The sequence below is a fragment of the Apis laboriosa genome, unplaced genomic scaffold (assembly GCF_014066325.1).
Source record: "Apis laboriosa isolate Shangri-la unplaced genomic scaffold, ASM1406632v1 scaffold202_cov151, whole genome shotgun sequence".
Classification (NCBI taxonomy): domain Eukaryota; kingdom Metazoa; phylum Arthropoda; class Insecta; order Hymenoptera; family Apidae; genus Apis; species Apis laboriosa.
In genome coordinates, this window is record NW_025222291.1 from 685,684 (window position 1) to 702,017 (window position 16,334).

At 35.5% G+C, this 16,334-nt stretch overlaps 1 protein-coding gene across 29 annotated transcripts in view; it reads right to left on the reverse strand.

The window, feature by feature from the left end:
* LOC122712573 (calcium/calmodulin-dependent protein kinase type II alpha chain) overlaps positions 1-16,334 on the reverse strand; it is a 138,468-nt gene that overhangs the window by 32,709 nt on the left and 89,425 nt on the right. For 25 of the 29 annotated variants that reach the window (XM_043932309.1, XM_043932310.1, XM_043932311.1 and 22 more), the window contains exon 11: positions 7,685-7,774. The exons of the other annotated variants lie outside the window; for them this stretch is intronic. In XM_043932309.1, the coding sequence (XP_043788244.1) occupies positions 7,685-7,774 (90 nt within the window). The remainder of the gene's footprint in view (positions 1-7,684; positions 7,775-16,334) is intronic. 29 annotated transcript variants of the gene reach the window in all.

The following is a 16,334-nucleotide window of genomic DNA, read 5'->3' on the forward strand; positions in this document are numbered from 1 at the left end:
CTACATATTGAAACAAATATTTCAAAAATATTTTTTCAAGTGGCAAGTGTTAAGAAAAGGGGGGAAAAAAGAGAGAGAAAGAGAGGGAAAAGAATAAAACAAAAAAGAAGAAAATGAGAAAACGATTAACGATTAGAAACAATATGATCGTGTTTCTTTTATTCGTCTCGACTTACGTATACCACCGTGATGACGTGTTCGAGATCGCAGCATTCCCTACGATCTCTGATTGTGTGCTCGCTAATGTGGACGATGCTTCTCTAACGTGGCACAAACTAATCTAACTTTCTAGATGGCTAATCGCTACTGACTCGCTCTAGAAACGTGGAAAACGTCGTGGTGGTAGCGAAAGTGAAGAAGCGCGGCGGAAATTATATGGTTTATTCGAGATACTGTTCCGTTGTATCTCGAACGTCGAACTGAAACTTTCTCCTTCCCTTCCAATTTTTTTCAAACGCGATCCTCTCGTTAAAAATGACGAAACAAAAGTGAAAAGTGGAAAGAGATTATTTCCAGTTCGACGACGAAAAGAAAGGGAAGGGGGGAAAAAGAAAAAGAAAAGATAGAAAAGGAATGAAAATGAGAGAAAGCTCGATGAACGTGAAGAAAAAAAAAAAAAAAAACAAAGCGAAAGCGACGCGATTATCTTGGTCGAAAAATCACGATTAATCAAATTTCTCCCCTTTTCGTTTCCAATCTCGCCCCGTCGATCGTTCGAATCGCAGAATTTTCGAATGGTCGAGGAATAAATAACCCTGCAAGTCGAACGTCTCGATTACAGGTGAAATTTCGAACAACGAGATTTCCAGAGTTAACGTTAACTTTTGCCACACACAACAGTTTCGCCACTCTATTACATCATCCGAGCCTGCCTCTCTTATTGTGCCACGCTAATTGCACACTGATGCGGATAAATATATGTAGTATAAATATATGGACGAAAATGAGAAACGAGAGAACGGTGGTGGTCGCTATCGAGACTTTTCAAATAAACTTCTCATTCTCTCATCTCCATCTCGCGGTATCCTCGTGGAAATAAAAAAAAAAAAAAAAAAGTCGCAAAGAGGTTATTATATTTCGAGAGGAGAATCGAGAGGAGCGAGTTCTGCGAATTAGTCGAGGTTCGATTGATCGATCGCGATCGTGGAATGAGAAAATGGTGATCGAGCGAGCGAGAAGAAAAATGGCTGTCACGGATGGTGATGGCCATACCGATTACGCGGCAGAATTTTTTTGAGGAGGAAAAAAAAAAAAAAAGAAAAAAAGGAAGGGAGGACGTTCATTGGAATTGCAAAAATTTGGAATTCTTCGAGAAATTTGAAAAATTCATCGATCAATCGATCAGATATACAAGAAAAGAAAATTTCTATTAAAATCTGTATCGTTGATTCGAATAAAAAAAATTCCTTTTGGGATTTGATACACGTAAATTATTATCGAAGATTGATTCTAATCTTTTTTTTTTTTTTTTTTTGAATACTTGTTACGTACTTTTAATACACTTATAAAAATTAATAGATAAATTAATAATAATAAATAAACAATAAGTTTCTCGTGTATATAGATTCACACTTAGATCCCAGAAATATTTGACTGACTTTAACTATATCATTCATAGAAAAAAATTTCGTAACCTTTCAATTCTTTATAAACAGCTTAATCGTTTTCGAATAGAAAATTACAATAGCATAGTAAAAACTAAATACGAAATATGCGAATATTTTTGGGACTAACTGTATGTAAGTACCTGTACAACAATCTAAAACTCGCGTCAGTATCGAAAAAACATGTCGATAAATGTACGAGGTTGGAGTACCCTGACACACATATGGTTCACCGAACAGTAAACGCGTCAAATACTGGCCGGGACCCTACATTTTTCCGATAGCGATACTTCTGTCTGACGCAATACCGTCTGATACTACTCGAGCCGGTGCCTGACCAATTTCGCCTCGCGCCACTACAAGGGACCCCGCGGAAAACGTTTGATATTCCACTTGATGAACACCGTTGCGTGGACATGTGCAACGCTTACGTCGTTACGTTTACGAAATTTTGGTTTCGAAAACCGTGGGGAATCACGAGTCTCTCTGTGTAAAGAGGGAGTGTGATCGACGATTGAACGTCGAAAATTAAGGTTAGAAATTAGATAATATTGAGGCTGATACGAAACGAAAGTTTGGACGATATGATCGAATTATATATAGGGTGGTTCATGATATTTCGAACATTCGAGTTCAAAGATATGGAAAAATTGTTATTATATAATATTGAAAAATTACGTGTTCTTTTATTCGATTAAAATGTATCCACACCCCACATATAATCGATTACTGTCGACAACGCGTAAGATTATCGTTCTGGAATCATAGTTGATACAGAGAAGTACGTACACAAATGTTGTTTCACGCATCTTATTCGATTGTACGCACGTGTTATGGATTTGTGAGCATCGTGTGTGAAGAAAATAGCGTTCTCTCGATCGTTCCTCGCGCAGCTGTTCTACGAATTACTTGTGATACTTGTTGTGAGACTTGATGTGATTTGTATGATATGATTGTGATAACAGATCGTTCCATAAGTCGTTGTATATAATAATTAGAGGAGAAATTTATGATTATTCAATATTTTGTGTTAAATATCTTTTTCATATCATTGGAACAAGTACGAGTAAATTGATCGTAAACGAAGACTTATGAAATGAAATTCGATATTCGAGGCCTCCACAAGCGTTCTCTGTTTGAAACAACTCTGTGATCGTTATAAGATACTTAAGCTACTTCTGAAAGCCTCAAAGGATATCGAATGTAACTAGTGAATCTCGTGTGATCTATGTGTGACATATCAAAAGCGAGTCGCTTGCTGTATGGAAATGGCGATTGAACGATGTCGGAGGATAAACTTACATTAGCTACAGATTGATCTATTTTCGTGTCGCTAAATTTTGGCCATCTAGAAATGATCTACTTGTACTGTTTAATCACTTGATTCTCCTCTAAGAATGAAGTCACGGATAAAAATGAGAGAGAAAATTGAAAAAAATATATAAATCGTGATAGATGTGACAATTTACGGATAAAAAAAAAAAGAATTTGGAAGGATATGAATCCACGATGAAAAATACGTAATCAATGGATTCGATATCTCCAAATTTTTGATTTGCATCGAAGGAAACGCGAATAAAATATCGAGAATTCTATATTTGAATCCAATTGTTTGTGTGCTCTGTAATATTGCCGTTTTGTGCTCGAGTGTATTCGTGTCTGGCTCGAGAATCAATCCACTCAGTGATAAAGTGTCTGAATCTTGAAAGCGAATGAAATCCATTGTTTATCGGTGTTTTCGGTGTACAAAGGAGAAACTTAGTTGCATGCACGCCAAGGATCAAGGATTGCACTTTCGCGTTCTCATTCGTTAGATAAAATCATTGTTTCTTACTTTCATTTGATATTGATCAGCATTGAGAAGTCAACTTTTACATAACTATGATAATATCTATACGTAAAAAGTTGAAATAGCAAGATTTTTTTTTAATTAATTGATAATATAATTATTTTTCGATTCAATGATATATCGTGAGAAGCAAGTTGAAAAATTAGAGACAATAATGGAGAGAAGAGTCAGGGAGATTTCTTTCTAAAGAAAGAATTACGAATTGCACTCTCGCGAAAGTACAATCCTGTAGAAAGGTCTGTAATGATACTGCTCCGGCAATGTATGCGAAACGCTTCCAGTTCCTCCAAATATACCGCAAAGAAAAGAGGTGAATTCAAAGCTGACCGAGGAGGGAAACAACTTCCGGAAACACATCGAATAAAAGAACAATAAATTTTAATCGCGTAAAGACGATGGATGTTACGATTAAAACAATTTTTCAAAATCTTAAAATTCTCCAAATTTCAATCTATGAGCTCCAATAAAACTCGTTTCAATCTTTTGACAAGTTTTTGAAAGCGTTCATCCATCGTCGAAATTAAAATTTTCCCATAATTTCGAGTATTGTTTCTCGAATGAATGGTTTAAGAGATCTACCATGATCGATATGATCGTGTGTGCGTGTGTTCTGATCGTAATCGACGAGAAAACGCGAAAGAACAGGCCATAAAAGTTAATCAGGTTCAGCTTTATCAGAGCTGGTTTTGATGGTGTACGATAATGAAAATGACAAGAATTCAAATTGATAGGGATACAAACTGTATATGTACATTTTCGAGTAATATTCTCGATAGTATATGTTTCTATTAAATAAATAGTAAGTAGATAGAGCCGCTGATAGATAGAGACGACGAAAGATAGTTATTACATATATAGTTAAAGATTTTACTATATACATATATTTACATATACATTATGTGTATATGTTCACGTGGCTTGAATGAAGAAATAAATATAGTCGAATACGATCACGTTGCGATAAAGAAAGTAAGTACTTGATCTTTAAAAACTTGATAATAAACCTGAGCAATAAATATACGTAAAATAAGCATAATAGAAGTTGAGAGTTTTGTGGCGATGGGGATAGAGCGTTCGCTTTTCATTAGAGTTGATCCAGGTTCGAATCTTGGTTTCTTCGAAAAAATTTATTCTTCGTTTTTCTCGATTCTTTGGCTATTATATTGGAAATAGTGTGTTTATAAATGATATTTCAATTTAAATAATATTATATAATTATAATTATCATGATGTTTCGATAAAAAGTTTTAATTAAATTCAAAATTTGAATTATTAAATCAAATTGTCCCCTTCTATATCTTTAAGAAAATAATATAAATAGAGTTCTTACTATATAAAGTAGTAGAATATTACATAGAAATAGTTGTATAATAGTTAAATATATAAATAAATATTTAGATTCAATAATAAAGTAAATAAATATTACTATAAAAATTAAAGTAACTATAAAAAGAAGTAATTACGTGTAATTAAATTTATATCGTTTTATATAGTAATAAAAAGAAGTAAAAAAATAACAATTATAATTAGAATAAATTTCTCAACTAAAAGAACAAAATACTCTATATCTTTATCGCAACGTAGAATAAAAACGACTATACTAATTTCCTGAAAATTACAAGAAAACGATCTCATGGAAAGATACGATACACGAATATAATACACGCCATGAAAAAGGGGGGGGGAAATCCTCGATAGAGCGGGTCGAAAATAGTATAGTAAATAGTATATAGTTATAGTATAGTAATACGCAATGTATATTATACGTCTACAAAAAGGCGAAGAGAAGAGAAATAGTTTCATGGAAAAGATTAATTATAGGGATAGTTTCACTAAAAAATTTAATGGGCAAAGACGAACAAAAAGCTCTTCTACCTTTAAACACCTGTGCTATAAAGGTTCATTCGATCGTCGCTTTTATTACAACTATCATAGTAAAACTAAACTTGAAAATTATGCATATAATATCACTATATATAATACAATAATTTACAAACTAATTATATATGATTTCAATTTAAATATATCATAAATTCTATAATCTCTTAAAAGATAATATATGGCGAAAAGATTCATTTAAAAGAGCAAATAAAAGAAGATCGTTAATGATAATCTACTAAAGATTGTCGCGCAATTGACGAACCTAAGCGACAAGTTTACCGACATATGCGTATATGTACACATATATCGGTAATCAAGACATGAGTATACGTAAATATAAGATGGGATCGTAGCTGGAGAAGGCTATTGAAAAGGGGGGAGAGCGAGGTTAAAGCGAGGGGGATACTTAACTACTCGAGCTATTGTCCAACGATCGATTTGCACGTGAACAGGAGTAACTATCTCTCTAATAATAGGCCGATATGCGCGCGCAAGTGCCTGCTCGTGATTTCGTTACATGGTTCCAAAGGGACGAAAAGAGAAGATTCTCTTTTAATCGTAACTTTCCAAAGAGATACTACTTATACCTCCTCCATTTACGAACTGCACTCCATTTTTTCAATTAAAATCAAACGAAAACCTTAGTATTCTATGCACAACACTATATCCAGAAGGTGACGTGACCGATTTCTCGAATCCTCATCGGTTTCCAATCTCAATCTGTGAGGATTCAAATCATCAATTAGTTCGATTAACTCGTTAAAACGTTTTTCCTTCCACATTTTTCAACCCCTTCGAGAAAAAATTTTCACAAAATGGACCGCCGTTTAAAATTTACGATGCCATCGAAAAGCAAAATGTAAATTCAGTAAATTCGCGTAAATTACCCTTCGGTAGTACGGGGAAGGGTATTTCGGATCCGGGCCGGTAGCGAGAAATCCAGTTACAGCCGCGCTTCGAGCGCGGGTAGAACGGTAAATTCAGATTCGATCCATTAGCGGAATCTCGCTGGGAGAATTAACTGTCCCGGTTCGCTGGCTCGAACAATTAACGAGCTCAAAAGGCTCGAGCGGTTGGCCGCGTGTACGCGCGGAACAGTGAGCCGACCGATCGAACCGTTTCATCGTCGTCCACCCTCGTGAAAGTGGGAACTTGGAACGTTGGTGGAAAGTTGGAGAGGGCCGAGACGAATCGGCATCGCCAATTTCTGATACCCAAGTTCGAGTTTGAACAGATCTCGAAGCTTGTTCAACCGTGACACAGGCTGGTATCGATTCTTTCGGTGTTCTGTACGATAATTCAATGCGCGATAGTCAATCCACAAGAAATTTGGAACAGCATTTTTGACAATTCTTGCGAAATTTTCTAGGAAAATTTTATCCAGGATTTATTATTATAGTTTGAATTTATTTCGAATTTTGTCGTGTGTATAAATATATAAAGTTTTATTATTGGAAATTGATTTTTGTCATTATTATTATTCGCACAGAAATATTTGGATGGAAATTGAATGGTTTCAAGAGATGTTATTAGCTTTCTTGAGGATGAACGCGTAGAGGATTTACAAAGATCAATGTTGTTTGTTTTTACAAATGAAATTATGTTTTCTGATGCATTATTTATGTAACTTGACATTTTCTATAAAAAAAAAAAAGATTCATTTGACCTTTCGATGCGCGCAAAAAAAAAAAAAACTAATAATATCAGAGTATGCATAATTCAACTTCCATCCAAAGGTTTCTCACTGCGAATAATAATAACGAATAATAATAATAAAAATCAAAATGGTAATTTCAACTGAGACATCCTGTGAGACCTTTTTGACATTATCAATTCGATTACATACAAATTATACGCGAAAGAATAAAAATTTTCAAGTTTAAGAAAAAAACTATTAGAAGTAGTTATTCCTCATAGTATCGATAACAGTTCTCAAACCGTTCCTTTTAAACAAAACAAAGCGCAATAAAATCATATCCCAATTGGTTCGATCAGCTGCAGCAGATTCCAAGCGTACACTCGACGCTAGAAAAAGGAGGAAAAGGGAAAGGGGGTCACAGAGAGGGGAGAGAAAGGGCAAAAAAATCCGCGTGGCACACGTTCTCGATACAGCCAGGCCCTAGAAAGATAATACGACGACACAAAAATTGGTGGGGTATTCAAAATTCTCCGAATTGTCCTCTCATAGATTTCAGGGGTCGAAGGGGGGGTAGAGTTGTGAATCGAGGGCACGAAAAAAAAAAACGCGCGAAAAGAGGGAGAGCTAGAATAGAAGATTTTTCTTTTTTTTTTTTTTTTTTTTTTTTTCTAAAGGTGAGAGTGAGAGACAGAGGATTCTAGGTGGTCCTACCTTTCACGTCATCGTCCTCGATCGTTGTGCTGCTGTCGGTCGATTCCTTCACCTGAGAGCCATCGCCCTTCTTCGTGATGATGCTCCGACCTGGAGCACGCAGAGCGTTTCAATAAATCGGCATTGACTGTGGTGATTGAACGGATAGTGATTGAGAGTAACATAAAGAGAAAGATAAAGAGAAATAGAGAGAAAGAGAGAGAGAATAATAGTAGATAGATAAGAGATTAATTGTTGGCCAGTTGTTGGAAGGCTGTTGGATGTTAATGGTTATTCTTTCTCGCGAGAACAAATCACAGCGAGAGCACACACAGTTGCACGAGGTGATGTGTTTTTTTGTGGAAATCGATCGATTCGGGAGATCTTTGGGAATAATTGGGATTTAAGAAGAATAGAGAGAAACAGAGAGAAGTCACAGAAAAATTCTGTGATGCTATTAAAAACAAAGAGAGAGATAGATAGTTGAAGAGCAGAAAAGATTATTATTAATAGACTGTGGATTTAATATTTTTCTTTTCTCATATAACGAGTTCATTCGTGAATGAAGAATAACGAGGATATAATATTGACAAATGCAAAAATTTTGTATTATATTCTCAAATAAGTACCAATTTATCAAAAAAGAATAAAAGAAATAATGTTACGTTATAATGTATCAACATGTACATATAAATACACATTTTCGAATTCAATTAATATTCATTTAATTGTAAAAAAAAAAAAAAAANAAAAAAAAAAGAAATCCACAGTCTAAGTATCAGCGATCAAGATAAACTCGTGTCTTTTTTTAAAGGATGGAGAGTTCCCATCAAAATAATTCTGAAATAAATTATGAAACGAATGCGATAAGAGAAATAACGTTATTTCGAATGGAGAATGGAATTGTGTTGGGGCAAAGCGTCGCATGTGGAGGATCTCTTCATTTGTCTCGTTTAAAGAAAGATGAGGCAAAAAAATGCGGAGAAAACCGGAAGAAATTACGGTTGAAAAATTGATCGAGGAGGTAACCTCGTCGAGTACGATGCTCTCGTTTGGATGCTTCCTCGGGCGGTGAATTATTCCAACTATCAGAGAGATCGTTCCCGTGGAAACGCGCTCTAAGGAGCAGTAAACGTCGCGGTGAGATTGGAAGGCGAAGTTTGGAAACAATGAGGGGTGAACGAATGGGAATCATCTATCCTTACGTTCTTCCTTCTTTTTTTTTGCGCTCGTTGACTATGCAGAATTAAACGTTACACAGTGAAATTCTTAAGAAGAAGAAGAAAAAAGGAGAAAGAATTTTTGAATTGATTGAAAGGATAATTGTTTTTTTTTTTTTTTTTNGAATTGATTGAAAGGATAATTGTTTTTTTTTTTTTTTAATTTTTACGATTCGAATTTTTTTCGATGGCAAAATTTTGAAATATAAATATAATTGTCAAAGGATGAAGAATAATTTTTTTTTAAAATCAATAATAAATCAATAATATTTAATCTTTCTAATATTTTTTTTTTCGTAGAGAAATTCTAAATTTGGAATATAAATTGATAATATATGTTATAAAGCGTTTGAAGAAGGAAGAATTTTTGAATTAAATAAGATGATGTTAATATCCTAAATTTTTAATATCGTATATTTTTTAAATTTGGAATTGAAATAGATTTTTCTACAATTTGAAAATTCTTTGAGGGAAATTTTATATTTATTCGAAGGGATATATATCGATATAAGGGTTAAGTAATCAAATACAATTTTATACAAGCGTATCTTGATCGCTAGATTGAATCGTAGAATCGAAACGTAGAAGAAGAAAAAAGTTAAAAGAATTGAGATAAATCGAGAAAGAAGTGTTCTAAAGAAGGGAAACCTTCGGTGTCGAAGAAATTTCGACATCATTGGATTCCCTGAATGATCGAAACAATATCGATTCGTTCGATTTTAAACCAGTAGATATATAACCAATAAGATCGACGTAACGATATTTACGAACACATTTAAAAAAAAAACCTCGAATTAAAATTGTACCCTTAAAAAATAATAAACTATTAAGTTTATTATTTATTCCACTCGATGACACATCGTGACGTCGATCGGATCGCTTAAAAAAATGAGAAGATATTCTATCGAATCGTCCATGCGGTCTAATCACTGTATATCCACATTTGAAAAGATTCGTGAAACAAGAAAGGAAGAGAGAGAGAGAGAAAAAGAAGAAACAATCCTGATCGATCTTTATCAATTAATCTATTTTCATAGAACTATTATATAGCTATATAATAGACAGAAGATGGATGCAAATCGTTGAGAAGAAACGTGGAAGACAGAAGAAGAAGAAGAAGAAGAAATTGGCAAAAACAAGTCGCAGAAGAGATAAGGACAAGGACGTATAAAGCAAGAGAAAGAGAGAGAGAGATATAATATATATAAGGAAAAGGATATCTTTTTTTTTTTAAACAGGATCATAATGTTTTCATAATGTTAAAACAGTGCATCGTGTTCTGCATGCGAGACAAATCGTGATCAATCATATTAATTCGAGCAACTCTGCCGATGCTCTCAAGACGACGTATCGGTGCCAGGGCAAAAGGGAGAAAAAAAAAAAACAATGGTTCCTCTTTACCTTATGATGGCTCCTCTCGAGAGCTCGGCTTCGTTCCGTGCCAGCGAAGCGTTGCAACGTTTCACAAAAAAAAAAAAAACAAAAAAAGAAGAAAGAAAGAAAGAAGGAAAGAAAACGAAAGAAAAATAACGAAAAAGAAAAAAAGAAGAAGAAACAACAACGGTATAGTAATTGCATGCTGAGAGCGGCGTGCGATTGCGTGTCGGTTTTCCTTTTTTTTTTTTTTGGAAAGGAAGACAACGAATATCTTTGAGAGATGGTATTATTAACAAATTCAGGATCGAAAGACCGGGCCAGTTTTCAGCGATTTTTTTTTTTCTTCTTTTCATTTTCGTTCTATTTATTTTATTTAATTATCATGTAGTCCGTTTTGCGGTACGTGTTCGCAGTAAAAGCTTCTTTTTTCATCGAAGTTTCCTTTTTTTAGTTAATTTTCTTTAGTTAATTTTTAGTTAAAGTTCGTGAGTAATATATTCCTCGTACATATAACTCCTTTTCTACGTTCAGAATCGTAGAATTATCACATAATACTATCGTAGAACGCTTTATATAACATACATTTCTACGAAACATCGTATTTCATAAATCTGAAAAATTATCTCAAATTATTCGATATTACAGTATCCTCCCAACACCCTCAAAATAACTAGATACCCTCCCCGATTATTCTAAATTACCCTTGCTCGCAATCAACAATTACCAAGTTAAACAACTCGTCAATACACAATAGCTTCTGGAAGCTCCCTTCTGATTAAAAAGAAAAAAAAAAGGGAGAGAGAGAAAGAGAAACACCCCTTAACCTTGCTTCTCAACGAGGCCTACGAGATCTTCCATCCCATCCAAAATTCATTCGCCTGAATTCCTGAAAGCTTTCAGGCCCCATCTTCAGGTGCCCCCATTCCTTTCAATAAAAACCGCGGAAAACAGCGTATAGCGTTAAACGGGAGAGAGAAAAAACCTGGGAGAAGCGAGGGGGAGGATTCTTCCTCTTGGAAGAGGAGGGGAGGGGAGGGTGGCCGAGAGAGAAAAATTGAATCGCACACAGGGGAGTGACGCAATTACATAGCGGGGGGCGAGTATCCACCCCGCTTACATGTAATTTACCGTGGGGGGAAGGTGGCGGAAAAATGAGATGGAGGGCAGGGGTATAAAACCCCGGGAGTGCGATATTCGTGTACTTTCGGGGTTGAGCACGAGTGTACGCCGGAAACGCGGCCACTTCCATGCGGCCCCGCCTATTCTTATCACCTTCCGCCACCGGAGACCACTTCCGTCGAGGCAACGCTTGCTTTCCTACCATTTTTCTTCCCCCCCCTCTTTTTCCTTTCTTCTTCTCTCTTAAGCCATTTCTTAAGTGTATACGTGATTTGATTGAAAATTAGAAAACGAGGCGTTAGAAATTATTGATTTGCGATCAATTGTAATATCGAAACGAGATTCTGATAAATTTAAAAAAAAAAGAAGAGAACTGTATTTTGAGTATAACTTATTTGTTTTATCGCGGATAAAATTTGTACGAGTAAATTCGTACGCGATAAAAGTTTCCAGTCGCAGAAACTCGAGATGATTTATATACTCTCTTTGGAAGCTGGAAGTGTTTCTTGTATGAAATGGGAGGAGGGGGGGAAGATAGCGAGTTGTGACCATTTCCAATTGATCTTTCCGTTGGAAACGCACAGATATATGGGATGGAATTTCTTCGATAAAGTTTTCAAAGTTAAAAGGAGTTTCCGGTGGAGATGGGCCGGAAGCGCGCTGCCTCGACGCGGAGTCACTCCTTATAAACGGACGTAAAAACGGCCCTTTCCACTCCGTGCTGCTTCTCTGTTGATAAGAAATGCGAGCGACGGGGCTGGATACGAAGGCGTGAAACGAAATAAAAGAAAGCGAGGCGGGAAGCGTTAGCCATGCCAAATGCTAGAACGTAGCTTCCGTTCGTGCGGAATATTCCTTCGAGCCTGAAATTGTTCGTTTCTCATCTCGCTCACATAATAACATTTTATCCTTTAAAATTATTCTCATTCCAAAGTAATTAATCCATTGGAGAAGTTAAATCGTCATTTGAGGGGAAAAAAAAAATATTTAAATCCCCTTTATAATTGCAAATACGAAAAATCTTCGCGTCGAGTGGATTAGTGGATTAATTACAAGATTAAACGTTTCTCGAAGATATTAGGTCGATCCTCCGTACTCGAATCAGTACTCTCCCCGCCTAATCCTACGTTCCACGGAAATTCTATGACATGGCGATGTACCCCACCTCTCCAGAAGCGGCGATAAGATCGTAAGCGGCGAAATATGTCGATTCCTCGAGCTCAAAGTTACAGCCAGTGGTGGGGGAAGGAGGAAAGGAAGGAGTGGGGGATGGGTCGAAATCAGCTACGGTGGGGACGAAACGAAGGAGTGGGGGAGTCAGCCTTGAACAGAGGACCGGCCTAATTGTTTCGAGCAGAACTGTTTCGACTCGAATTTATTCGGAATATTTCCGACGAACTTCGTATCGTTCTCGATTGTTCGATTAGAAGCAAATCGATTTCTACAGCGTATGCCTATATAAATATATATGTGTGTGTGTATATATATACGTGTGAACGAATGAATGTGTGTTGTTCACAAGCACGTTTATCGTTAGATCGATTAGAAGCATTTTCTTTCGAAAGTTGAGAGCGTTAACGGGAAAGATTTTCTATTTTTTTTTTTTTTTTAATTTATGATTTCTTTCTTTTCTTTTATTTTTATTGTTCAGAGATGAAAGAGATGTCCTTGCACCTCCGACCCACTTCGCGTATCTTGTCAATAAAATCAGTCATTCAATTAAAGATAATAAATCGGTGATAAAGATATAGACGGAAATAGATAGATATAGAGAGAGGTAGAAAGAGAAAGAGATAGAACAGGGAAGGTATATAAAGCAGAGAGTAAGATAGAGAAAACGATTGATCGCGTTCCCTCCTCGCTCGGAAAAATCGAATTCGCTTCTGGATTCATGGATTCCTTCACGGATGGAATTCATGAATTCTTTTTTCGTCATTCATGAAATTTATGGATTCTCCTGGTTTATATTTATCCATATATATATATACGCACACGTATATAGAAGAACATGTGTATAAATATAAATATCACATAAATTTCGATGACGTTTAAGAGCTTCTTTTCGAGATTTTATCGATTCGATGAATTTTCGAGATTCTGTTCTTGGAAATCTTGGAGTTCTAAAAAAAAAAAAGAAAAAAAAAGAAAACTCGATATACGAATTATTGAAAGAAACTTTTATCGAAGAAAATGAAGGAAGCGCGTCGATTTAGATTCTCTGAATTCTATTTTCTATCCACGTAAGTTCACGCTTCTTTGGATACTCGTCTTTGGATCTCGTTCGTAGTTAAAAAAGATTTTTATTTTTTATTCGAGATGAACGATTTATCGAACAACATCGATTTTCAATCGTTCGTCGAAATACGTGTCCACGAATAATTCAATATATTTTCCCTCCAATGTTCTCAACGACGTTCGATCATCCGCGAGGAGAAGCAAACAGATTTTTACAGAGACGAGGGAACGCAAGCTGAATTTTCCTTTCTTGAAAATTTGATCGAAGGATCATGAATGAAGAGGATCCTCGATCTGTCGATCGATCGATGATCGTTTCACAAGGATATTCCTCTTTACAGGGGGAAGATAAATGATAAATTTTTGTTCCCCGAAGAAAAGAAATAACGACGAATATTTTTCGATACTCGGTGTGTAACGATTTTTCTTCAATTTTCCTTTCTCGAATTCTCTCGAAGGAGGATAGAAAGCGATTTATTTACGCGAGAAACGTCGATCGGTATTGTGTCGAACGTTGGCCATTCTCCTCCTCCATTGCTATTACGAACGTTACGAAATAATGGAACGATACCTTTTCTCGGATGATCCCGCCATCGTGAATCGATCGAGATGGAGCTTGTGACTTCTGATGACGAATGGCCGAACGAACGAACGAACGAAGGAACGATGGTCGATTGGGCTGATAAAGAGAAAGAGAGAGAGAGAAAGAGAGAGAGAGATCGTGGTGAAGAAGCCCGGGGACGAATTAACGTTTGACGAAGTAACGTTTCAACGATGTTCATCATTTTCCTCTTTTCGTTCACCTCTTTCTTTTTTTATTTTGCCTATTATTGTTGCGTAGAATTGGACGTAGAATTGATTAATCAGGAGAAAGGTAACGTTCTTATCGTCGAAGGAACAATTCTCTAAAAAAAGAAAAAAATTAGAATTAGAAGAAAGTATTAAACAAAAGTATAAACGACAGAAAGGGAGTATCGAAGATCGAAAAAAAAAAAAAAGAAACAAAGAAAGAAAGAAAAAACACGGCGATTAGATAAATTTAATTAAACTTCTCGAACGACAGATTCGAAAGACACTGGCTCGAGGTTTAATTATAATATCAGTGGGTTTGCCTCTCTGGGGGGGAAAAAGAAAAATAGATAGAAAAGATCACGAGAGGGTGAAAAAGGAAACGAACGATCGTTGGCCGTCTTCGAGTTGGTAATTGAAACAAATTGCAGGCGACGAGAGCAGCCGCTACTCTCGTTTCTACACCGACTTCCGGAAGGAAATTGTTACATGGTAATGAAAGTATTTGATGGGTTCGCGCGATAACCCATGCGCGACTCGCACGCAAACCTCGAAAAACTCGCTCTCCTCGTTTCCTCTCCCCTCTGCCTTTACGAATTTTCTTTGTCAACGATCGTAGATTAGCATCGATCTTGCGAGTTTTATAATTTTATTTCCTCGATGTATCAAACGTGTATAGGGTATATAATTGAGAAGGTGAGATTGAGAGAATCGAGAGAAATTTTATTTAACGATACGATTTGGAAAGATATTCTCGTATTAATTTTCAAATGTATTTATAAATCTATAAAAAAAAATTGTTGAAATGCTTTTTAAAAAACGGTATCGATTTATCGAATATAATATTTGACAATAATTGTCAAATATTAGAAATTTGTAATTCTAAATTTGGAAAAAGTGGAATTATTTTTAATCCACCACGATTTTAGAAATTATGAATAAATTTTCGTTCCAATAAACGAAGACGTGATAAAGTAACAAAAAAATTCATTCGATCACATTCAAATATCCCGCGTTAGAACGTTACCTTCCAACCAATTTCACGCTCGATGAGTATCAACCTGTCAAAATACTCGTTCACATTTTTTTTTTATATCACACTTCCGATTGTCCCCCTTGTAGTGTCCTACCTGATTCTATTTCGGGCATGAAGTGTCCCCGACGATGTGTCTTTTGCATAGTATATATATATATATATTATAATATATTCATAGACGCAACAATAAACGATAGATAGACAAAGAGAGATTAAGAGATATATAAAAAAAAGATAAAAAAAATAGACAAACAGAGAGAGAGAGAGAGAAAGAGAAAGAGAGAGAGAGAGAGAGAGAGAAAAAAAAAAGAAACGAACAGAATTACACACAGGCTCTATTAATCAGACAATGAATATAATAATCGTGTTGTTGGGGAGCAAAAGGTGGCGTTCGTATCGCGTTCCGGGTGTCGTCTCTACGGATGCAAGATGCTCATCTACATATTCGACTAAGTTCTAGGTGAAAATTCGTTGCATTCATAGGGAATATATTCCTGGTATACGTTAAGGTGTTATCATATAGATAATGTGAAGATGTGCAAGTACACGTGTGCGTGCCACACGTATACCTGCGTCTTGATGGTGTAACGATGCATGGTAGTATGAATTGTATAAATATATATGTATGTATGTATGTATATATATATATATATATATCTAGATTCAAGACGAGTATATACCAATAAGGGAATCGTTTTGTACAAGATATACAGATATATAATAAATATTCATACTATGGTATTTTGGAACGTTGCTTTTAATTTGATAAGATCGATACGATATCATTTTTACACCGGATGTATGAAAATATTTTGAGGATTTTCGTTGTAAGAAAAAAAAAAGAAAAATGAGAAACGATGGTTCTTTCCTTTTTTTTTTTTTTTTTTTTTTTTTT